Source organism: Callorhinus ursinus, unplaced genomic scaffold (assembly GCF_003265705.2).
Source record: "Callorhinus ursinus isolate GAN/ISIS: 27379988/994484 unplaced genomic scaffold, GSC_fseal_2.0 scaffold12, whole genome shotgun sequence".
Lineage (NCBI taxonomy): Eukaryota > Metazoa > Chordata > Mammalia > Carnivora > Otariidae > Callorhinus > Callorhinus ursinus.
Window position 1 is genome coordinate 47,963,406 of NW_027397074.1, and position 24,226 is coordinate 47,987,631.

At 36.8% G+C, this 24,226-nt stretch overlaps 1 protein-coding gene across 4 annotated transcripts in view; it reads left to right on the forward strand.

Annotated features, from left to right (window-relative positions):
- The window catches only part of BBS9 (Bardet-Biedl syndrome 9), a 474,925-nt gene that overhangs the window by 204,063 nt on the left and 246,636 nt on the right, over positions 1-24,226 (forward strand). For all 4 annotated transcript variants that reach the window (XM_025873123.2, XM_073899047.1, XM_025873126.2 and 1 more), the window contains one exon: positions 16,371-16,466. In XM_025873123.2, the coding sequence (XP_025728908.1) occupies positions 16,371-16,466 (96 nt within the window). The remainder of the gene's footprint in view (positions 1-16,370; positions 16,467-24,226) is intronic.

A 24,226-nucleotide genomic window follows, 5' to 3' on the forward strand; every position in this document is an offset into this window, starting at 1 on the left:
GTGCCAGTACCATACTGTCTTGATGATGACAGCTTTGTAATAGAGCTGGAAGTCCGGAATTGTGATGCCGCCGGCTTTGCTTTTCTTTTTCAACATTCCTCTGGCTATTCGGGGTCTCTTCTGGTTCCATACAAATTTTAGGATTATTTGTTCCATTTCTTTGAAAAAGGTGGATGGTATTTTGATGGGGATTGCATTGAATGTGTAGATTGCTCTAGGTAGCATTGACATCTTCACAATGTTTGTTCATCCAATCCATGAGCATGGAACCTTTTTCCATTTCTTTGTGTCTTCTTCAATTTCTTTCATGAGTATTTTATAGTTTTCTGAGTACAGATCCTTTGCCTCTTTGGTTAAATTTATTCCTAGGTATCTTATGGTTTTGGGCGCAACTGTAAATGGGATCGACTCCTTGATTTGTCTCTCTTCTGTCTTGTTGTGGGTGTATAGGAATGCCACTGATTTCTGTGCATTGATTTTATATCCTGCCACTTGACTGAATTCCTGTATGAGTTCTAGCAGTTTTGGGGTGGAGTCTTTTGGGTTTTCCACATACAGTATCATATCATCTGCAAAGAGTGAGAGTTTGACTTCCTCTTTGCCGATTTGGATGCCTTTGATTTCTTTTTGTTGTCTGATTGCTGTGGCTAGGACTTCTAATACTATGTTGAATAGCAGTGGTGAGAGTGGACGTCCCTGCCGCGTTCCTGACCTTAGGGGAAAAGCTCTCAGCTTTTCCCCATTGAGAATGATATTCGCTGTAGGTTTTTCGTAGATGGCTTTTATGATGTTGAGGTATGTACCCTCTATCCCTATCCTCTGAAGAGTTTTGATCAAGAAAGGATGCTGTACTTTGTCAAATGCTTTTCCTGCATCTATTGAGAGGATCATAGGATTCTCGTTCTTTCTTTTGTTAACGTATTGTATCACGTTGATTGATTTGCGGATGTTGAACCAGCCTTGCAGCCCAGGGATAAATCCCACTTGGTCGTGGTGAATAATCCCTTTAATGTACTGTTGGATCCTATTGGCTAGTATTTTGGTGAGAATTTTTGCATCCATGTTCATCAAGGATATTGGTCTGTAATTCTCCTTTTTGATGGGGTCTTTGTCTGGTTTGGGGATCAAGGCAATGGTGGCCTCATAAAACGAGTTTGGAAGTTTTCCTTCCATTTCTATTTTTTGGAACAGTTTCAGGAGAATAGGTATTAATTCTTCTTTAAATATCTGATAGAATTCCCCTGGGAAGCCATCTGGCCCTGGGCTTTTGTTTGTTGGGAGATTTTGGACGACTGCTTCCATTTCCTTAGTGGTTATAGGTCTGTTCAGGTTTTCTATTTCTTCCTGGTTCAATTTTGGTAGTTGATACATCTCTAGGAATGCACCCATTTCTTCCAGGTTATCTAATTTGCTGGCATAGAGTTGCTCATAATATGTTCTTAGAATTGTTTGTATTTCTTTGGTGTTGGTTGTGATCTCTCCTCTTTCATTCATGATTTTGTTGGTTTGGGTCCTTTCTCTTTTCTTTTTGATAAGTCTGGCCAGGGGTTTATCAATCTTGTTAATTCTTTCAAAGAACCAGTCCTAGTTTCGTTGATCTGTTCTACTGTTCTTTTGGTTTCTAGTTCATTGATTTCTGCTCTGATCTTTATTATTTCTCTTCTCCTGCTGGGTTTAGGCTTTATTTGCTGTTCTTTCTCCAGCTCCTTTAGGTGTAGGGTTAGGTTGTGTATCTGAGACCTTTCTTGTTTCTTGAGAAAGGCTTGTATTGCTAGGTACTTTCCTCTCAGGACTGCCTTTGCTGTATCCCAAAGATTTTGAAGAGTTGTGTTTTCATTTTCATTGGTTTCCATGAATTTTTTTTAAGTCTTCTTTTTTTTTAAGTCTTCCTGGTTGACCCATTCATTCCTTAGTAGGATGCTCTTTAGCCTCCATGTATTTGAGTTCTTTCCGACTTTCCTCTTGTGATTGAGTTCTAGTTTCAAAGCATTGTGGTCTGAAAATATGCAGGGTATGATCCCAATCTTTTGGTACCGGTTGAGACTTGATTTGTGACCTAGGATGTGATCGATTCTGGAGAATGTTCCATGGGCACTAGAGAAGAATGTGTATTCCATTGCTTTGGGATGGAATGTTCTGAATATGTCTGTGAAGTCCATTTGGTCCAGTGTTTCATTTAAAGTCTTTATTTCCTTGTTGATCTTTTGCTTAGATGATCTGTCCATTTCAGTCAGGGGGGTGTTAAAGTTCCCCACTATTATTATATTGTTGTCAATGTATTTCTTCGTTTTGTTATTAATTGCCTTATATAATTGGCTGCTCCCATGTTAGAGGCATAGATATTTACAATTGTTAGATCTTCTTGTTGGATAGACCCTTTAAGTAATATATAGTGTCCTTCCTCATCTCTTAAGGATAAGAATATTTTTAAAGCTTTTGAAATATAATGTCAAACTGACTAAAGGGCCCTATCAATTAACTGTATCAACAGTATTCGAATGGAGGTAATTAGTACCCTAAATCCTTGCCTTTAGAGAATATTATAATTATAAAAAGCTTTAATATACTTAATGGCTATATATTTACTTATGTATATAATAAATAACCATCTGGGGTGGTTTTGGCTAAATGTTACTTAAGCACTAAGTGACATTTATACTATGTATGTATAAATTACATTATATATATATATCTATATATCCCCCCCCCCCGCATAAAGCGATGGGGGATAAGTGGGCAGTAGACGCTGGTGTAGTGGTTTATGAATATTATCAGAGACCCAGCTTTTTTCTTCCTTCCTTCCTTCCTTCCTTCCTTTAAAAGATTTTATTTATTTATTTGAGAGAGAGACAGCAAGGGAGGGAACACAAGCAAGGGGAGTGGAAGAGGGAGAAGCAGGCTTCCCACTGAGCAGGGAGCCCGATGTGGGGCTCAATCCCAGGACCCTGGGATCATGACCTGAACCGAAGGCAGACGCTTAACGACTGAGGCACTCAGGCACCCCTGCTTTTTTCTTTCTTTGCATTGTGCCTTCTCTAGTGTGTTGGTTGGCACATGACAATAAACTGCTTCAGATTCAGTCATCATACCTGGCTACAAGGCAAGAGGTAGGGGAAAGAGGTAGCTGTAGCAACAAGTATAACTTTTATCAGAAAGGCATGTTTCTATAATATTCTTAGGAAATTTCTACTTAGGTCTCAATAGCTATAATAGTGTCTGCATAGCCTCCTCTAGCTGTAAAGGAGGCTGAGAACTAATACAGATGGACTAAGGGAAAGGGGGAATAGATGTTAAATTAGCTGACGTTCAGAGTATGCCATGATACCAGTAATTTTACACAAAAATTTTACTTAAATGGAATAACAAATAGCATGCAGCTGTAACAGTCTTTCATGCTACTCAAATACATGGCTATTTTCCTTATCAATAAATTTATATTTTAATGATTACATAACATCCCCTTGTTTTGGAGGTACTGTGTATATAGTTATTTTTTTTTTTTTGATGCTTCTCTGATTCTCTTTAGAGAAACTCCTTGAAAACAAATGACTGAGTTAAAGAGTATGCACATTTGAAAACTTTAATTAAATGCCAACCTTCTTCCAGAATAATTGTTTCAAGTTATGTGCCCACCAACATCAGGGTTCATACTAAGGGTAGTAGCTGGATTTTGGAAAGTTTTGACATAGATGAAAAATGACATCCCTTTTTAAAATTTGCATTTCTAAATTATTAGCATAGGCATTTTGTAATTTTCATTAATTACTTGTATTTTTTAAATATATTAGGTTTATATTTTTATGTAGTAAAATTTAAGATTTAATTTTCTTGCTTTCTTTATAGTTTCAAGTTTCATGTTGTACTTAAAATGACCTCTATTAAGATTATAAGATATTTAGTTATATTTTCTTTTGGTACATTTTAATACATTCTTTAATTTTCAAAACAACTCTAGTGTGTATTTTTTGCTTTTTTTAAAAAAATAACTTTATTGGGGAGCACCTAGGTGGTTTGGTCAGTTACGTGACTGACTCTTGGTTTTGGCTCAGGTCATGGTCTTAGGGTCATGAGATCGAACCCCACCTTGGGCTCCACGCTCAATTCGGAGTCTGCTTGAGATTCTTTCCCCTTCCCTTTCCTTCCCCCTCTGCTCCTGCTCCCCCTACCTACCCCCCCGACCGCATGTGCTTCCTCTCTCTCTTTCTCAAATAAATAAATAAAATCTTAAAAAAATTTATTGGACTATAACTTATATACAAATGTTTAAAGTATACAGTTTGATAACTTTGGATGTTTCTATATACCTGGGAAACCATCTCCACAATTACAATGCTGAAAATATCCATCATCCCAAAAAGTTTCCTTGTGCCCCTTTATAATCCCTTATCCCCCATTCCCAGGCAACCACTGGTTTACTTTCTGTCACTATAGATTAGTTTGCATTTTCTGGAATTTTATAAGATGGAATTATTCAGCATGTCCTCTTTTTCTCTGCCTTCTCAGTCATTCATCAGATTATATGAATTGCACATATTTTCTCCAAATCTGTGGCACATCTTTTCATTCTTGTAACAATGTCTTTGGAAGAGCAGAAGTTCTTAATTTTGATAAAGCCCAATTTTATCAGTTTTTTCTTTCATGATTTTAACATTATATCTAAAAAATTTTTCCCTCAAGTGTACAAAGCTTTCCTCCTGTGTTTTTGTCTAGAAGTTTTCTAAATTTACATTTTGGTCTCTTTTTCATTTTGAGTTGGTATTTCTTTATGGTGTGAGATACAGATAAAATTCTTATTTTTACATATGAGCATCTAATGTTCCAGCACTACTTTTGAAAAAAATATCCTTTTTAAAAATTTTATTTGTTTGTTTATTTTCTTGAAGTATATTTGACATATAGCATTATATTAGTTTCAGGTGTACAACATAATGATTCAGTATTTGTATGCACTGTGATATGATCATCCTAATAAGTCTAGTTAACATTTATCACCACACTATTTTTTGGAAGAATTTGAGGACAGGTACTAAATCTTCTTTGAATGTTTGGTAGAATTCACTGGTAATACTTCCTGGTTTTGGATTTTTGCTTGTTGGGAATCTTTTGATTACTGAACCAATCTCTACTAATAATCAGTTGACTGAGATTTTCTATTTCTTTATGACTCAGTCTTGGGGAAGATTATATGTTGCTAGAAATGTATCCATTTCTTCTCGGCTGTCCAATCTGTTCATGTATAATTGTTCATAGTAGTTTATTATGATCATTCGTATTTCTTTCGTATCAGTAGTGATTTCTCTTTCATTTCTGATTTTATTTACTTGAGCTCTCTCTCTTCTTAGTGTATGTAGATAAAAGTTTGTCAATTTTGTTTATCTTTTCAGAGTACTGATGGTTCGTTTCATTGATCTTTCTATCATCATTTTAGTCTCTATTTTATTTCCACTCTGATATTTATTTTCTTTCCTTCTGCTAAGTTTGAGGATGATTGAACAATAAAAGTTACCAGTTTAAAATGAATCTCCTCAAATTAAAGAAAGAAAACTTACACAGGAGAATTTGAACTATTTTTCTTAAAAAAGTATGAGTCCATTTTAATTTAATTTCACAGAAAGACCTGGGGTTTAAATATAATAGCTACCTCATCTACTTCAAAAGACTTATTGAAAGAATCAATTAAGATAACCTCAGACTATATTTTTGAAAAGTATAAAAGGCTTTATAAACTGAAAGTAACATACAAAGTAGAATTATTTTTCATGATTGCATGAACAGTTTTTTTGTTTTATTCATTTTAAAGGCACTCAATTAAAGGAAGTCCAGATAAAATTAAAATGAGCTCATTTTATATTGCTTATCAGCTAAAACTTATGTACATGTGTTTAGCAATGATTTGACTTATTAGGAATTGGAAAGACTTTCAATAAATAAGTATGAATAGAGAATAGTTCTTTATCCAGGAGAAATGAAAAAGATGATCATTCTTGCCACAGACATTTTGCACCTGATATTTCTTGCAACGAAAGAAATCATTTCAGCAGTGCTGTTGAGGCCTATCTTCTTGGTGAACTAGGAGACAGACAATATTAGCTTATTCTTTACAGTTAGCTTTGATTTTGCTCTGCTTATTTTAACTCAATTTTTTCTAAGTTGTAGTAAATGGTCTAAAACATTTTTATTTTATTTATTTATTTTATTATGTTATGTTAATCACTATACATTACATCATTAGTTTTTGATGTAGTGTTCCATGATTCATTGTTTGCATATAACACCCAGTGCTCCATTCAGTACGTGCCCTCTTTAATACCCATCACCAGGCTAACCCGTCCCTCCACCCCCCTCCCCTCTAGAACCCTCAGTTTGTTTCTCAGAGTCCGTAGTCTCCCCCTCTGATTCCCCCCCTAAAAAAAAAAAACAGCTATCTTTTTTCACTGGATCGCCTTTGCAACTTTGTTGAAAATCATCTGACTGTGTATCATAGGGCTGTATAAATCATCTGGAAAACTATATATATTTCTGCTCTCTTCAGTTTATTCCATTGATTTGTTTGTCTTTGCCCACCAGTATTACTGCTATATACCAATAGTATAGTGTCCTAATTACTATAAATATGTATGTCCAAAAGTCAGGGAGTATAATTTCCCCAGCTTCATTCTTCTATTTTCAGTGTTGTCTTGGATATTCTAGATCCCTGCACTTTCATATAAATCTTAGTATCAGTTTGTCAATTTAAAAAAAATGCCTGCTGAGATTTTGATTGGAATTGGGATTGCATTAAGTCTGTTGATCAATTTGGAGAGAAATAACATCTTAACAATATTAAACATGGTACAATTTGCTCTAGTTATCCTAGTTTCTTAAGATGAAAGTAGAGACCTTCATTTATTTAGGACTTATTTCTTTTTTCTCAGTGAGAGTTTGTAGTTTTCAATGTATAGGTCTTATAAATCTTTTGTCAGATTTATCCCTAAGTGTTTAATATATTTTTCTATTGAAAATTATATTGTTTTACTTCACTTTCAAATAGTGCTTTTCTAATACAGGCAAACCTGATTTTATTGTGCTTTGAATTATTGTGCTTTGTAGATACTGCATTTTTTACAAATTGAAAGTTTGTGGCAACCCTGGGTCAAGCAAGTCTATTGGCACCATTTTTCCAACAGTATTTGTTTACTTCATGTCTCTGTGTCACATTTTGGTAACTGAAAACTTTTATTGTTATTATATTTGTTATGGTCCATGAGGTTTAAGGAAAGGAGTCATCTCCATAATGTAAATGTACAAAGTGGAAGCAGCAAGAGCTGATGTAGAAGCTGCAGCAAGTTTTCCAGAAGATCTAGCTAAGATAATTAATGCAGGCGGCTACAATAAACAACAGATTTTCAGTGTAGATTTAACAGCCTTATACTGGAAGAAGATGCCATCTAGGACTTTCATAGAGAGGAGAAGTCAGTGCCTGGCTTCAAAGCTTCATAGGACAGGCTGACTCTCTTATTAGGGACTAATGCACCTAATGGTTAAGTTGAAGTCGGTGTTCACTGACTGTTCCAAAAATCCTAGGACCCTTAAGAATTATGCTAAATCTACTCTGCCTGTGCTCTGTGCATTAAACAACAAAGCCTGGATGACAGCACATCTGTTTACAACATGGCTAACTAAATATTTTAAACCCACTGTCGAGAACTACTGCTCAGAAAAAAAAATTCCTTTCAAAATATTACCGCTTATTGACAGTGTACCTGGTCACCCAAGAGTTCTGATGGAGATAGACAATGAGATTAATGTTGTTTTCATGCGTGCTAACACAATGTCCATTCTGCAGCCCATCAATCAAGGAGTCATTTCAACTTTCAAGTCTTATTATTAAAAAAAATACATTTCTTAAGGCTGTAGCTGCTATAGAGAATGATTTCTCTGATGGATCTGGGAAAAGTAAATTGAAAGCCTTCTGGAAAAAATTCACTATTTCAGAACCATTGTGATTCATAGAAAGGTCAAGATACCACCATGAGCAGCAGTTTGGAAGAAGTTGATTTCAGCCCTCATGGGTGACTTGCAGAGGTTCAAGACTTCAGTGGAGGAAGTAACTGCAGACGTGGTGGAATATCAAGAGAACTGGAATTAGAAGTGGAGCCTGAAGATGTGACTAAATTGCTGCCATCTCATGATAAAGGGATCCTTATAAGGGATGGGGAGTTGCTTCTTTTTGATGAGCAAAGAAAGTGGTTTCTTGAGATGGAATCTGTTCCTGGTGAAGATGCTGTGAAGATTGTTGAAATGATAACAAAGGATTTAGAATATTACACAAACTTAGTTGATAAAGCAGCAGAAGGGTTTGAGAGGATTGACTTCAATTTTGAAAGAAATTCTGTGGGTAAAATACTATCAAGCAGCATTGCATGCTACAGAGAAATCTTTTTTGAAAGGATGTGACACACTTCATTGTTGCCTTATTTTAAGAAATTGTCACAACTGTCCAAACCTTCAGCAACCTCCATCCTGATCAATCAGCAGCCATCAACACTGAGGCAAGACCCTCCACCAACAAAAATCACAACTTGCTGAAAGCTCAGATGATGGTTAGCATTTTTTAGCAATGAAGTATTTTTTAATTAAGGTATGTACATTGTATTTTTAGATATAATGTTGCATAATTAATAGACTATAGTATAGGGTAAATGTAAGTTTTATATGTACTGAGAAACCAAAAAATTCATTGACATGCTTTATTGCAATATTTGGTATATTATGGTCGTCTGGAACCAAACCCACAGTATCTGTGAGGTATGCCTATACATAGATATACAACTGTTTTTGTATATCGATCTTGTATTATGCAACATTGTTAAACTACTTACTGGTCCTACTAGCCTTTTTTGTACATTTATTCAGATTTCTACATAATGATTGTGTTATCTGCAAATGAAAACATTTTACTTCTTCCTTTCCAATCTAGAAATTCTGTTTATTTCTTCCTAGCATTTTATCTAGGCTAAAACCTCTGGGACAATGTTGAATAGAAATGGCAGAGTGGATGTTCAGGCTTTCACCATTAAGTATGTTTTAGTTGTAGGTAGTCTATAGATGTCCTATACCATTTGAGGAAGTTCCCTTCTATACCAAGTTTGCGAGAGTTTGTTTTATATTGGATTTTCTCAATGCTTTTTCTACATTGAGATATTTGTAATCTTTTTTTTAGACTATTTATAGGTGAATTAAACTGATACTTTTTTTTGACTTAAAAATTTTTAAATTATTATATTTTATTTATTTTTTGAAGACTTTATTTATTTGACAGAGAGAGAGACAGTGAGAGAGGGAAAACAAGCAGGGGGAATGGGAGAGGGAGAAGCAGGCTTCCCCCTGAGCAGGGAGCCCGATGTGGGACTTGATCTAAGGACCCTGGGATTGTGACCTGAGTCGAAGGCAGACGCCCAATGACTGAGCCACCCAGTCGCCCCTTATTTTTGTTTTTTAAAGATTTTATTTATTTGAGAGAGGGAGGGAGAGGGAGGGAGAGAGAGCACGCACACAAGCAGGGGGGAGGGGCAGAGGGAGAAGGAGAGGCAAGCTTCTCACTGAGCAGAGAACCCAATATGGGACTTGATCCCAGGACCCTGAGATCATGACTAGAGCTGAAGGCAGATGCTTAGCCAGCTGAGTCACCCAGACGCCCCTTGACTTTAAGTATAGTTGACACAATGTTACATTAGTTTCAGGCGTACAAGATAGTGATTCAACAACTGTGTATATTGCGTACAAGATAGTGATTCAACAACTGTGTATATTATGCTTTGCTCATAAGTGTATACATTGATTAATTTTTGGATTTTAGCATAATTGGGCATTCTTGATATAAATCACACTGAAAGATGTATTGTCCTCTCTTTCTTTTTTTTTTTTTAAGATTTTATTTATTTATTTGACAGAGAGAGAGAAAGAGCACGAATGGGGCGAGGGGCAGAGGGAGAAGCAGACTCCACTGAGCAGGGAGCCAGATGCCGGACTCAATCCCGGGACTCCGGGATCATGACCTGGGCTAAGGCAGATGTTTAACTGACCGAGCCACCCAGTCGCCCCTGTATTATCCTTTCAATATACTATTTGATTCAACTTACTAATGTTTAGTTTAGAATTTTTACATCTGTGTTCATGAGGGCTATTAATCTATAATTTTATTTCTTTTTTAAAAAAAGATTTATTTATTTGAGAGAGAGAGAGCACGTGTGGGGGGATAGGGGGCTGGGGGCAGAGAGAGAGGGAAAGAATCTTAAGCAGATTCCCTGTTGAGCATGGAGCCTGATGTGGGGTTCGTTCTAAGGACCCTGAGATCATGACCTGAGCCGAAATCAAGAGTGGGATGCTTAACCATCTGAGCCACCCAGGCACCCCTTGTTTTATTTTTATTTTTCTTATGCTTGGGGTTTGTTAAGATTTTTTGATCTGTAGTTTATAATTTTCATCCAATTTGTAAATATTTTGGTCATTATTTTTTCAAAATTTTTCCCCTCTCTTTGTAGCTGTCTCCTCTCTGACACTCTGCCCTGTGAACTTTTGATACTTTAGCCTTCCCAGACTCCCAACTCCGTGTCTTCAACTTGGGGAGAATGTTAGGTTGCACCTGGGTTTCCCCTCCCTGTGTTGTGTCTTGGAAATTTTCTCTAGGCAGTAGGCTGGGGCAATCATAGGGCTCACTTTGTTCTTTGTTTGTCAGGGATCACTGTTGTTCATTTCCTGGTCTCCAGTGTCTTCAAAAACGTTTCATATATTTTGTCCCATTTTTTAGTTGTTATAAGTAGAAGGGTAAATTTGGCCCTAGTTTCTTCATCTTGGCCTGAAGTGAAAGTCTTCAGTGTTATAATTTTTATTTGTTTTTGAGTCAGGATTCAAATGTGGTTCATTTATTGTAATTTTTGATATGAATTTTTTATCTCTTTTTCTATAGGTTTCCCACTTCTATTTTTAATTTGCGGTTGATTTGTTAAAGAGTAAGATGATTTTTTCCTGTGAGTTTCCCACACTCTGAATTTTCCTGATTACATCCCTGTGATGTTTAATATTTTCTTTGTCCCCTTTATTGCCTGTTAACTGGTAGTTGCATCTAGAGGTATTAGAGTCAGGATTGATTATTTTGGCCACACTGCTTCCATGAATTGGTAGTATATACTTTCAGCAGGGAGTACATATTATCTGTTTGTATCTCACTCTCTTTCTTTTTTTGTATATAATAACCATTGATTTTAATGCTGAGATCTATTAAATTTATCGAGGTTGAAAAATGATGATATCTATTTCTTTCAAGCTTTCTTTAATATTTTGCTAGGTTATTTCTGTACAGAGAACTTTGCCCTTACCTACTATTGGCTATGTGGTGCAGTTGGAGTAGGAGCATCTGGATAAATGTTTTGTTCTTTTTCTTACTGATTTTTATTTTTATTTTTTTATTTTTTTATTATGTTATGTTAATCACCATACATTACATCATCAGTTTTTGATGTAGTGTTCCATGATTCATGGTTTGTGTATAACACCCAGTGCTCCATGCAAAATGTGCACTCTTTAATACACATCACCAGGCTAACCCATCCCCCACCTCCCTCCCCTCTAGAACCCTCAGTTTGTTTCTCAGAGTCCACAGTCTCTCAAGATTCATCTCCCCCTCCGATTCCCCCCCTTCATTCTTCCCCTCCTACTATTTTCTTCTTCTTCTTTTTTTTTAACATATCATGTGTTATTTGTTTCAGAGGTACAGATCTGTGATTCAACAGTCTTGCACAATTCACAGCGCTCACCATAGCACATACCCTACCCAATGTCTATCACCTAGCCACCCCATCCCTCCCACTCCCCACCACTCCAGCAACCCTCAGTTTGTTTCCTGAGATTGAGAATTCCTCCTATCAGTGAGGTCATATGATACATGTCTTTCTCTGATTGACTTATTTCACTCAGCATAACACCCTCCAGTTCTATCCATGTCATTGCAAATGGCAGAATCTCATTCCTTTTGATGGATGCATAATATTTCATTGTATATATGTTACCACTTCTTCTTTATCCATTCACCTGTCTATGGACATCGTGGCTCTTTCCACAGTTTGGCTACTGTGGACATTGCTGCTATAAACATCAGGGTACATGTACCCCTTTGGATCCCTACATTTGTATCTTTGGGGTAAATACCCAGTAGTGCAATTGCTGGATTGTATGGTAGCTCTATTTTCAACTTTTTGAAGAACCTCCATACTGTTTTCCAGAGTGGTTGCACCAGCTTGCATTCACACCAACAGTGTAGGAGGGTTCCCCTTTCTCCGCATCCCCGCCAACATCTGTCGTTTCCTGACTTGTTAATTTTAGCCATTCTGACTGGTGTGAGGTGATACCTCATTGAGGTTTTGATTTGAAATACCCTGATGCCGAGCGATGTTGAGCACTTTTTCATGTGCCTGTTGGCCATTTGCATGTCTTCTTTGGAAAAATGTCTGTTCATGTCTTTTGCCCATTTCTTGATTGGATCATTTGTTCTTTGGGTGTTGAGTTTAAGAAGTTCTTTATAGATTTAGGATACTAGCCCTTTATCTGATATGTCATTTGCAAATATCTTCTCCCATTCTGTCGGTTGTCTTTTGGTTTTGTTGACTATTTCCTTTGCTCTGCAAAAGCTTTTTATCTTGAAGGCGTCCCAATAGTTCATTCTTGCCCTGGCTTCCCTTGCCTTTGGCGATGTTTCTAGGAAGAAGTTGCTGCAGCTGAGGTCGAAGAGGTTGCTGCCTGTGTTCTCCTTTAGGATTTTGATGGACTCCTGTCTCACATTTAGGTCTTTCAACCATTTGGAGTCTATTTTTGTGTGTGGTGTAAGGAAACGGTCCAGTTTCATTCTTCTGCATGTGGCTGTCCAATTTTCCCAACACCATTTGTTGAAGAGACTGTCTTTTTTCCATTGGACATTTTTCCACATTGAGAATGATATTTGCTGTGGGTTTTTCATAGATGACTTTTATGATATTGAGGTATGTACCCTCTATCCCTATACTCTGAAGAGTTTTGATCAAGAAAGGATGCTGTACTTTGTCAAATGCTTTTTCTGCACCTATTGAGAGGATCATATGGTTATTGTTCTTTCTTTTGTTAATGTATTGTATCACATTGATTGATTTGCGGATATTGAACCAACCTTGCAGCCCAGGGATAAATCCCACTTGTTCGTGGTGAATAATCCTTTTAATGTACTGTTGGATCCTATTGGCTAGTATTTTGGTGAGAATTTTTGCATCCATGTTCATCAAGGATATTGGTCTGTAATTCTCCTTTTTGATGGGGTCTTTGTCTGGTTTGGGGATCAAGGTAATGGTAGCCTCATAAAACGAGTTTGGAAGTTTTCCTTCCATTTCTATTTTTTGGAACAGTTTCAGGAGAATAGGTATTAATTCTTCTTTAAATGTTTGGTAGAATTCCCCTGGGAAGCCATCTGGCTCTGGGCTTTTGTTTGTTGGGAGATTTTGGATGACTGCTTCCATTTCCTTAGTGGTTATAGGTCTGTTCAGGTTTTCTGTTGCTTCCTGGTTCAGTTTTGGTAGTAGATACTTCTCTAGGAATGCATCCATTTTCTTCCAGATTATCTAATTTGCTGGCATAGAGTTGCTCATAATATGTTCTTAGAATTGTTTGTATTTCTTTGGTGTTGGTTGTGATCTCTCCTCTTTCATTCATGATTTTGTTGATTTGGGTCCTTTCTCTTTTCTTTTTGATAAGTCTGGCCAGGGGTTTATCAGTCCTGTTAATTCTTTCAAAGAACCAGCACCTAGTTTCGTTGATCTGTTCTACTGTTCTTTTGGTTTCTATTTCATTGGTTTCTGCTCTGATCTTTATTATTTCTCTTCTGCTGGGTTTAGGCTTTATTTGCTGTTCTTTCTCCAGCTCCTTTAGGTGTAGGGTTAGGTTGTGTATCTGAGACCTTTCTTGTTTCTTGAGAAAGGCTTGTATTGCTATGTACTTTCCTCTCAGGACTGCCTTTGCTGTATCCCAAAGATTTTGGACAGTTGTGTTTTCATTTTCATTGGTTTCCATGAATTTTTTAAATTCTTCTTTAATTTCCTGGTTGACCCATTCATTCCTTAGTGGGATGCTCTTTAGCCTCCATGTATTTGAGTTCTTTCCAACTTTCCTCTTGTGATTAAGTTCTAGTTTCAAAGCATTGTGGTCTGAAAATATGCAGGGAATGATATACACTAAACAAATCAGAAAAGACCTGAATCCAGGGGAAAAGAAAGGGAAAGAAAGGAAAAAGAAAAAGATAAACAAACCAAAAACAACAATAAAAAAAACAGAATATGATCAAATATGATCCGGCTGATGCATAGATCAGTGCCACACACTAGATTTTGGGTGCATTTTGGTCTGTTAGAAGAAAGTGCCTCCCAAAATTTTAAAGAAAGAAAAGCTTACGTATGTACAAAAATAAGGGTTAGTACAATGAAGGTATGGAATATAACTGTAAAGATGAAAAGTATAAAAGATTTTATAAAAGGAATTGATAAGTTGTTTGAAAAAAGAAAGAAGAGGATTTAAAAAAAAAAGGGAGAGAATGTGATCAGGCAGGAGACTAGAACAAAGCCATACACTGGAGATTTAGGGTATATTTTGATCTGTTAGAAGACAGTGTATCTCAAAATTTTAAGGAGAGAACAACTTATATATATATATACCAAAAATAAGGGTAACTACATGAAAGGATAGAATATGAGTATAAAAATGAAAAATGAAAAATATTTTTTTAAAAAGGGAGTGATAAGATGGTTGAAAAGGGGAAAAAGAAAAATGTAAACCAAAAGTTAAGAAAATATTAACTTTTGATTAATCGTTAAACTTGGTCTTGGCTTGCTGGCCATTCTTGCTGATCTTCTGGGGGAGGGGCCTGTTGCCGTGGTTCCCAAATTTCTTTGCTGGAGGCGGAATTGCCCTGCCCTTGCCGGTCTGGACTAAGTAATCTGCTCTGGTTTTCTCTCAGGAGCTTTTGTTCCCTGCAAGCTCTCGGTACAGCTTTGGAGGACCAGAGTGAAAATGGTGGTCTCCCAATCTCCACCCTGGAGGAGCGGAGAACTCGGGGGCCCACTCCTCAGTGCGCCCCCAGAGAAAAGCAGTCAATCACTCCCATCTCCCGGTCTCTGGCCACACTCTGTTCTCACCCGGCCTGTGACCGAGCGTTTCTATCTCTGGCACCCGACCCGTGTGGAGTCTCCAAACCCAGCAGATCCCTGCGGTGTGCTCCCGCGCCACTCCTCCCGGGGGAGGAAGGGGAGTCTCCCCGGATCTGCCGCTTGTTGGGTCCCTACTGGAGGAGCAGGGGCCCGACTGCGCCGCGGATCACGGTTTATGGCAACCCCAAGCTGAAAGCCTGCGCCTTGGTTCTGTCTCTGCAGCCGGCTTCCCTGCTCCTATACCTGGGAGCTCTGCCGCACTCAGGCACCTTCGGTCTTCCTGTGACCCCGAGGACCCTGAGACCACACTGTCCCACGAGGGTTCCACCTCCCGCTTAGCCACTGGAGTGACTGTCCCTCAGTGGAACCGACTTCTAAATGTTCCGATTTTGTGCTCCGCGGGTCTAGCACTTGCCAGAAGTGGCTGATGGAGGCCCCCTCCCCTGACGTCTACCCTCCCGAATATCGCCTCGGATTCACTTCTCCGCACGTCCTGCCTTCCAGAAAGTGGTCACTTTTCTGTTCAGAGAGTTGTTGCTATTCTTCTCTTCGATCTCCTGTTGAGTTTGTAGGTGTTCAGAATGGTTTGATCCCTATCCAGCTGAATTCCTGGGACCAGATGAAATCCAGGTCTCCTACTCCTCCACCGTCTTGCTCCGCCCTATCTTACTGATTTTTAAAAATATTGAGTTGATTCTCTAGAAGCCTCCATTAGTGGGCATTTGGCCTTTTCTGTTTTTAGATCAATATGAACTCATGCCTTTAGATGTTTTCGATGTGTTTCACTTTTTTGATACTCAAATATTTTCATCTCTGGCCAGTAATCTCTTTTAGTTCGCTTTTATTTTCATACTACTCTGCTAGTCAGTGATAGTTTCCTTGCTTTCTGGTGTGACAGGTGTTTGAGGTTTATCTTGTGCATTTCCTGCCTCAAACCTAGAATGAAGCAGTAGAAGGAAGGAAATTAAATGATTTAAGAATGTTATTGTGAGGGAGAGATTTAAGCAGTTGGGAATTACCGTGGAAATCAGCTTATATATTCTAATTTATACATGGGCTTTCAGCTTGACCGGTAACATAGAAAATACTTGCCATCAACTAAACTTCCTATTTCAAACATTAAGTGTTTTTCTTTGTGGTCATGCAAGGTGATTTTTTTTTTCTTTGTAGGCTTTGCCAATCTGTCAGAAGATGATCAGGTGAATGTAATGGGTTTTCACTTCTTAGGAGGTTCTCGAGTTACTCTTCTTGCTTCTAAAACCTCTCGTAAGTAAAACTATGGTATTAATGCTTTTGAAATTTTCCATTGAGTACACTGCATCACAGATCATCATCACATCACGATTTCTGCAAAGGATATATTCAGTTCATTATTGAAAAGAAAGAGCCATGGTGTTAAGTATTTAGGACATAAAAATTATGAAGATAGGATCCTGTTTTATTAGAGATATGTAACTTTGGTTTTGGGGATTAGGAGAGTTTGAGAGAGAAATTTAAAGAATTGAAAATATTGTTGAGATAGGTATATGGTGAACTAGGTTTTAGGAACTATTAGAAACTGGAATTAATTTGTGTGTGTATGTATATTCATACGTCCTCCTTTTGGATATTGGCAAAGATGAAGGTGAAAGTGTGAATAGCTTCTGCTGACACTAATCTCAGTAGAATGAAAAGAGTAATTATGTAGTCAAGTTTGAATTTCAGATGTAAATATTCTTCATTGATTTGGTTGCTTCATCTGAGAATAATAGTTGAAACTACTCAATGTAAAACTGACTTTTGATGTATGTGGGATACTGAAGCTGCTAAACTCATTGAGTTATATACACCTTCATGGAAATAAAGTAAATATTAAGAAAATAGTGTTTAACAAATTTTAGGAACACTAAGGGTATTAGTGTGAATAAATGCATATATTGATATTTATATGTTAAAAAAGTTTGGCTCAGTACACTCCAATTTTTAAATCTCTGCAGTTTGTGCAATGGGCTTCCACTTTCTACTTTATGCATTTGCAGTTTTAGTTGGTTATTTCTTGCACCATCAGAAGATATAGTAAAATAGGGACATATTCCTTTTGAAAAATGAAGGTGTTAGCAGGAGGAATATAAACACATCCCTATTTTAGAAACTAACAATGTTACAGTTCTGGAATATATAGATTGGGGGCTGGTGAAATAGATTTGGATACAACTAAAAATTCTAGAATAAGGCATAGAAATCAAAGATAATTCTTAAAAGAATGAGAGAATTCTGTACTTTTCATGGTCTTTTTAAGTTGGTTTTTTTTTAAGATTTTTATTTATTTTTTGAGAGAGAGAGAGAATGGTATAGAGAGGGCATGAGAGGGAAGAAGGTCAGAGGGAGAAGCAGACTCCCTGCTGAGCAGGGAGCCCGATGCGGGACTCGATCCAGGGACTCCAGGATCATGACCTGAGCGGAAGGCAGTCGCTCAAACAACTGAGCCACCCAGGCACCCTTCATGGTCTTTTTGATTGGTTATGATTGCAGTCCTTTTTGCATTGGCACCATTTTGTTTTGATTAGATTTAATCTTCAGTTGGATGATGGGATTATTTTAGTACATTTCTCTTTGTTAAACTGTTCTCTTTAGTTAAACTAAAAAAATTATTGCCAGCATTTCCTTGGGAAATTGTACACATCTGTTCAGCTTCACTTGATAATGCTGTAATGATGAATCTGAAATTGAGATTATTAAAAAAAGGCAAAAATTATTCTTGATGCAAGTGGGAATACTTATGTCCTAATTTGTTCTTTTTTAGATAAGGTAACTCTTAGAGCATTGCTGTTGCCCATGATTACCTTATTGTTTCTAAATTTCACCAAATATCCAGATATATAACTGATTTTCTCACATTCATCTGAATATATGGCAGTGCCTTCATAGCCATAGAATGGGCAGACTAAATAATAGAATAAGACAGGACCTTTTAAATAAGGAACAAATGAGCTATGTAACCTGAAACCTGAATAGTAGCTATTACAATTCCTTGAAGGTTTTTTGGCTTCAGTGACACACAGAATTCTACCCAGGAAATGCCCTTTGGTGATAAAGGGAGGTAGGTATGAAGAGAGTAGTTTTCTGGGGTTGAGGCAGATGTTGGTGCTCTCGCTTGCTGTATCAGAGTGTTCCTCCCCAAGAAAGGAATGAAGTAATTTGTATCCAGTCTGTGTTTGGCATCTTTCTTTTTTATGAAAAGCACATAGTTTTTGGTTTAGAAATCTGAATTGACAGAAAAAAGTCCTACATATGGAAAGAACGCAATATTTTTTTCCCTCGTAAACTGTCAAGTGCTTTGTCAGTTGCCTTTGGATATTGGGTAGTATTTTCTGTGGGCTCCACATATTCATCTCTTTTTAAAACCTGCCTGATAATTAACCAAGCCTTGAAGTGTGCTGATGGTAATTTTAGTTCAATTTCCTGATTAGGTATAGATCAGCCAAAGCAGACAAGAGAAAAGCAAATGAAGTTCATTGGCTAAGATACCAAATCACATTCTCTGGGGGAACTGAATAGGTTTTTATTTTCAGAAAATAGAGTACTGCTTCAATGTAATCAGAGTTTATTATGTGAATTCTGGAAAAACAAAGTGTTGAAGATAAAAATACTTAGGAGAAACAGTCTTTACTAGAGAAATTTCTGAAAATGATTTCCAGAGTTCTAAACTGAAAATAGTAAGACAGGTGATGGCTATGTTTGTTACCTTGATTGTAGTGATAGTTTTACGAGTGTATGCATATGTCCAAATTCATCAAATTGTATACATTAAATATATGCAGTTTTTTGTATGTCAGTTATACCTCTGTAAAGTTAAAAATAATAAGACAGGTCAAATTTTATGAGATCAAATATTTTTATAATCAGAATTGTAAATATTTGTACTTGAAAGTTGATTATTTTGACTGATTCAGTACAGTGGGATTTCAGAAGGAATATGCCATTACCTAAATGTGTATATATGCCTGCCATGCTACTTTCCTAAACTCCATTTCCAGTGACTTATTCCCTCATACAACAAACACTGCCACCTCCCTCTCCTTCCTCTCTCTCCCTTTCTCTATTTTTCTTGGTGTTTATCTGTTTCTATTTTTTGCTTGCTTCCTTGCTTTCTTTTTTTCTTTCTTTCTTCCCTTCGTTCTTATGTTCAATTAGCCAACATATAACACATCATTAGTTTTTGATGTACTGTTCAACGATTCCTTAGTTGTTTCATTTTTTAAATTAATTTATTTATTTGAGAGAGGGAGAGCACATGAGCTGGGGGAGGGGCAGAGGGAAAGGGAGAGTATCTCAAGCAGACTCCCTGCTGAGCATGGAGCCTGATGTGGGACTTGTTCTCAGGACCTTGAGATCATGACTTGAGCCGGAATCAAGAGTCGGATGGATGCTCAACCAACTGAGCCACCCATGTTCCCCCCTGTTTCTATTTTGATCTTTATCTGTACTATATCTATTTGTACCTTGCCTTATTTCCACTTGTTTCTTTAAGGATTAAAAATAGTTTACAAGTTTCCAAAATATGAAAGGTGAAAATAAATAGTTGAAGGAAACAGAAAGAGAAAATAAGAGCAAGAAATTAATAAAGATATGAATAAGATTAACACTCAGAAATATATACTGTTCAGTCGATAGGGTGCAGACTCAAAGTGATAAGAAAACATTTGAGTTCCAATTTTCAGAATGTTCGAAGGATAAAATCAAATAAGTTGCTTAGGAGATGCACAGCCTTTATTGATTCTGAGTCCAGAATGAAATTTCTGAATTCACAAGGACAACTTCTTCGGTAATGTCTCTATAGCTTATTTTTATAATTATAATGTTATGTAATTACAACTTATGAGTAACAAATTTCATAGAGCTTTAAAAATAATGATGAATGCAATTTACTGAATATAATACTGTTTCAGCCCACATCAGTGCAGTCTGAGCAGGATTTTAATCCAGGGATAAATTTAGAGTATCTAGTGTTACAAGTTTTTAGTATCTAGTATTTTCACTAAGAATTGGACAACCAAGGGCTCCTGGGTGGCTCATTCAGTTAGGTGTCTGCCTTCGGCTCAGGTCATGATCTCAGGGCCCTGGGATCCAGCCCCACGTTGGGCTCCCTGCTCAGCTGAGAGCCTGCTTCCCCCTCTCCCTCTGCCTTTCCCCTCAAATAAATAAATAAAGTCTTTTTTTTTTAAGTCTTAAAAAAAAAGTAAAAGCACTTAGTAATTCAGAAGTGAGATGTAGCTGGAAGGAGTTGTGGGTTTTGTTTTATTTTATTTATTTAAAAAAATTTTTAAAGATTTTATTTATTTATTTATTTAACAGAGAGAGAGAGAGCGAGAGAGAGAGAAAGAGAGAGAGAGAACAAGCAGGGGGAGTGGCAGGCAGAGCAGGCAGAGCAGAGGGAGAAGCAGGCTCCCTGCTATGAGCCTGATGTGGGACTCGATCTCAGGACCCTGGGATCATGACCTGAGCTGAAGGCAGATGCTTAATCGACTGAGCCACACAGGCACCCTTGTTTTGTTTTAAAATGATCACTATTAGAACATACTTAAATAATAATTGAAAGATTGAGTTCAGTGGGAGAGGCTCATGATTAGGAAAAAGAAGGGGACTCACAAAGCAATGAAGTCCTTGAGAAGGAGAAACAATGTGGGTTGCAGAGGTTGGGGACAGGGGAGATTGAAGGATAGGCCTTTGTAACTTTACTGTGACAGGAGGGATTGGATGTAGGTCCAGTGAGATTTTGTAGATTTGTTGTTGGGATGATAAAGGAGCTCTGGTGGTGTCTAAATTGGAAAAAAAGTTATGATATTGGTGTCTTGGAGAATAAGAAAGCAAGCTCATGAAAGGATAAGGCAATTTTGAGTACCCATTTGAAGTTTCAAATCCTGAATTTTGAAGTGAAACCAAGTCATCCCAAGGCAATTTTCTCTGGCAGTGATTTGTTTACTAGCATCCAAGCAACTAAATTCAGGAGTGGGACTTTGAAACAGATAATTGCAAGTAAAATATTTTTTGTGAGACTGATTATAATAATGGACTACCAAATCTAAGCTGTTAAGAGAAATAATGATTAGAGAAAATTGATACATGGTGAAAAATTAATGGGGTCAATGGATCACGAGTCTTAATAAGGTTGAAGAAGTGTCATAGTGGCAGTTGTAGAACAACAGTTGAAGTAGAAGAACAAAAGGTCGTGGTCAGAGAATGAATGAGATGTTAATGTCAGGGTTCAGAGGAACTGCAGGTTCTGACAAAGACAAGGTAATCAGACAAGGTGTGACCTTGGGGTGTGGATTGTGAAGATGCGAGAAGACCAATGGAGACAGGGCTTTCAAGGATATGAGGTGTCATAGCTATGGATATTAAAAGAGCCTGTTTGATGTTACTATAATAAGTGAGAAAAAGAAGCGCATTCAGATACATTATTGTGAAATTTTAGAGCACTAAGGATCCAGAGCATATTCTCTATGATTAGAGAGGAAGAAAAGCTACACAAGAAAGCATTTTAACTTATCAGCAAAATCCTTAGATATTAGAGGACAATGGAAAATTTTCCCCAAGATCTGAAGGAAATGATTTTCAAGTTAGATTTTCGTGCCTTGCTAAACTGGTAGCTAGCAGTGAATGCTGAGTAAGCATGTACTCTCAGTGTCACAAGTAGGGCTAAGCAATTGCAAATAGCAAATTTATGTAGCCTCAGGTAGGCCTTTGGAAAATGGGAAAGATAGCTAATACAATGAACATTTCAATATCCTGAAAGATTTTAATATACTGGAAAGAGCGATTGGATTGATTAAGGTCAAGCGTAAAAGTCATTTGCTTGTCTGTTTTGATTATTTTACTTTCAGATATAATGAAAAAATTATAGTTATGTATGTGAATAAGGCTTGGGCCTTGAAAAAGGCTTTCTTTTTGCACCTGCCCAAAAGAAAGCGTATATGATCTTGAACTCTGTTAACTAAAATATATTTAGAACAAGGAAAGTAAGGGTCTTCCTCTGTTTCATCTGAGTAGGTTATACCTTTGTTCATTTTTCATTCAGCAGACATAGTAGATAAAAAGACAGTCATGGCTCCTGTGGAGTTCCTGGACTAATGGGAGAGACAAGCAGAGAACTGATAATAGAATGCTTGGTAAGCTTACAGAAATACACTTTAGGTGCAATTGGAACCTAAAGGAATAAGGTTCCATGAGATTTTATTTGTATCTTGAGGAATGAATAGGAGATTATTAGGTAGAAGGGATTTCAGAAAGAGGAGAAGGTTATTAAAGCATGGGGTTTTAGAGATCAGTAAATTTTCTTCTGTGCCTGGAAGTTCATGTAGTAGGGGCTCTGAGAGTTCTTTTTTTTTTTTAATTTTTACTTATTATTTTTTAAGTAGGCTCCATGCCCAGTGTGGACCCCAACACAGGGCTTGAATTCACGACCCTGAGATCAAGACCTGTGCTGAGATCAAGAGTCAGACGCTTACCCGACTGAGCCACCCAGGCGCCCCTGTCCATTAATGAAGCCAAAAATTTAGAGACAAATGTAATGATCAAATCTAATGTATACAGTGATTCATGAATATAATATGACTGTTAATATTTATCTTAAAATTTCTTAGCGATATTACCAAGGGAATATTATATAAATCCAGATTGGAAAAAGCTTCTTGAAAAGTAAACTTAAAGAAATCATCCATAGTTTCTACTAATATTGAAGAAGTTGTATATCTGGAATATTATACTAATATCTACTGAAATTATTTATATTACTTCCTCCAGCTTTTTGGTTTAAAAAATGCATTCATCTCTTATCTATCTCACATTTTAAAATTTCCAAATAGCATAAATTATATTTGTGCATTGTTTATAATATGAATACAAACATTATTTATATTGATGAACTTCAGATGTTCTGACATGAATAGAGACTGACGTGATACATTTTTGTGCCCGGTTTAGTTAAATATATTATTTTCGCCATTTGTAGTACAGCGGAATGGCAATTGATTGGGCTCCAATTATCCAAATTGATTTCATTTGCAGGCTGAAATGGTTATTTCCACTGAGCTGCTATTACAAGATGCAAAGGAAAAGAGATAAAAAAAATTGAATGTTCATTTTTGCAGCTATTTTAATTACAAATATTGTAAGGGTCTATTTTAAAATACAAGTTTCTTCTTTCATGTTATATTATAAATAGAGATTTTTATTTCTCCTTTCCATGAAATGTATACTCTGGAAAGTCTCCAGGGTCATATTAACCATCTTGGAGTACTAATACTGAGAAAATGCTTAATAATAAAAATAATGCCTTATAAATCTTTGACTCACTCACATCTAATTTGCTTGGTCTAAACTTAAAATATAAAGGTAAATTGCATTTGTATAGGTCTCTTTCATATAGTATTATGTTTGATCTTTATACTAACCTTGTGAAGGATATTTTATTTTCCCATTTGTGTACATGTAAAAAATTGAAGATTTTATCATTTATTTGTACTGAAGTCACAGATTTAGAAATTTACTAGATTTTAAGTTTTAATCAGAGGCTAAGACTAGAGAAACAGAGGATTTTCTTCCTAACATGATGCCTTTAATTACTACACATGCCACCAGCATCTGTGACCTGGACCATAATTATAATGTCCTAACTGTCAGTCTGTTCTGGCCCCTTTCTGATTCATTGTCTACTTGGCAGCTCTAATAATAAAAACAGAGAAACATATAATCACAAATTATATCATGCCACTCTCCAGCTTGAAATCCTTTGTGTTTATAGTAATACCCAAACTCTTTACCAATACTTATAGTCCTCCCTGTGTGTTCTGGCCCCGGCCTAACATCCAGCCTCATCTAAGGACACGCACTTCCTCACTCTGGCCTGCTCTCAGTTTCTGGTACCTGTCTGACATTTTCAGCCTTGAGGTCTGTGAGCTTGCCAGACTCTCTACCTGAACTGTTCTTCTCATCATTATAGTCCAGACCGTATGACAAAATGATGAGGAATGTGTGATCTAGATGCA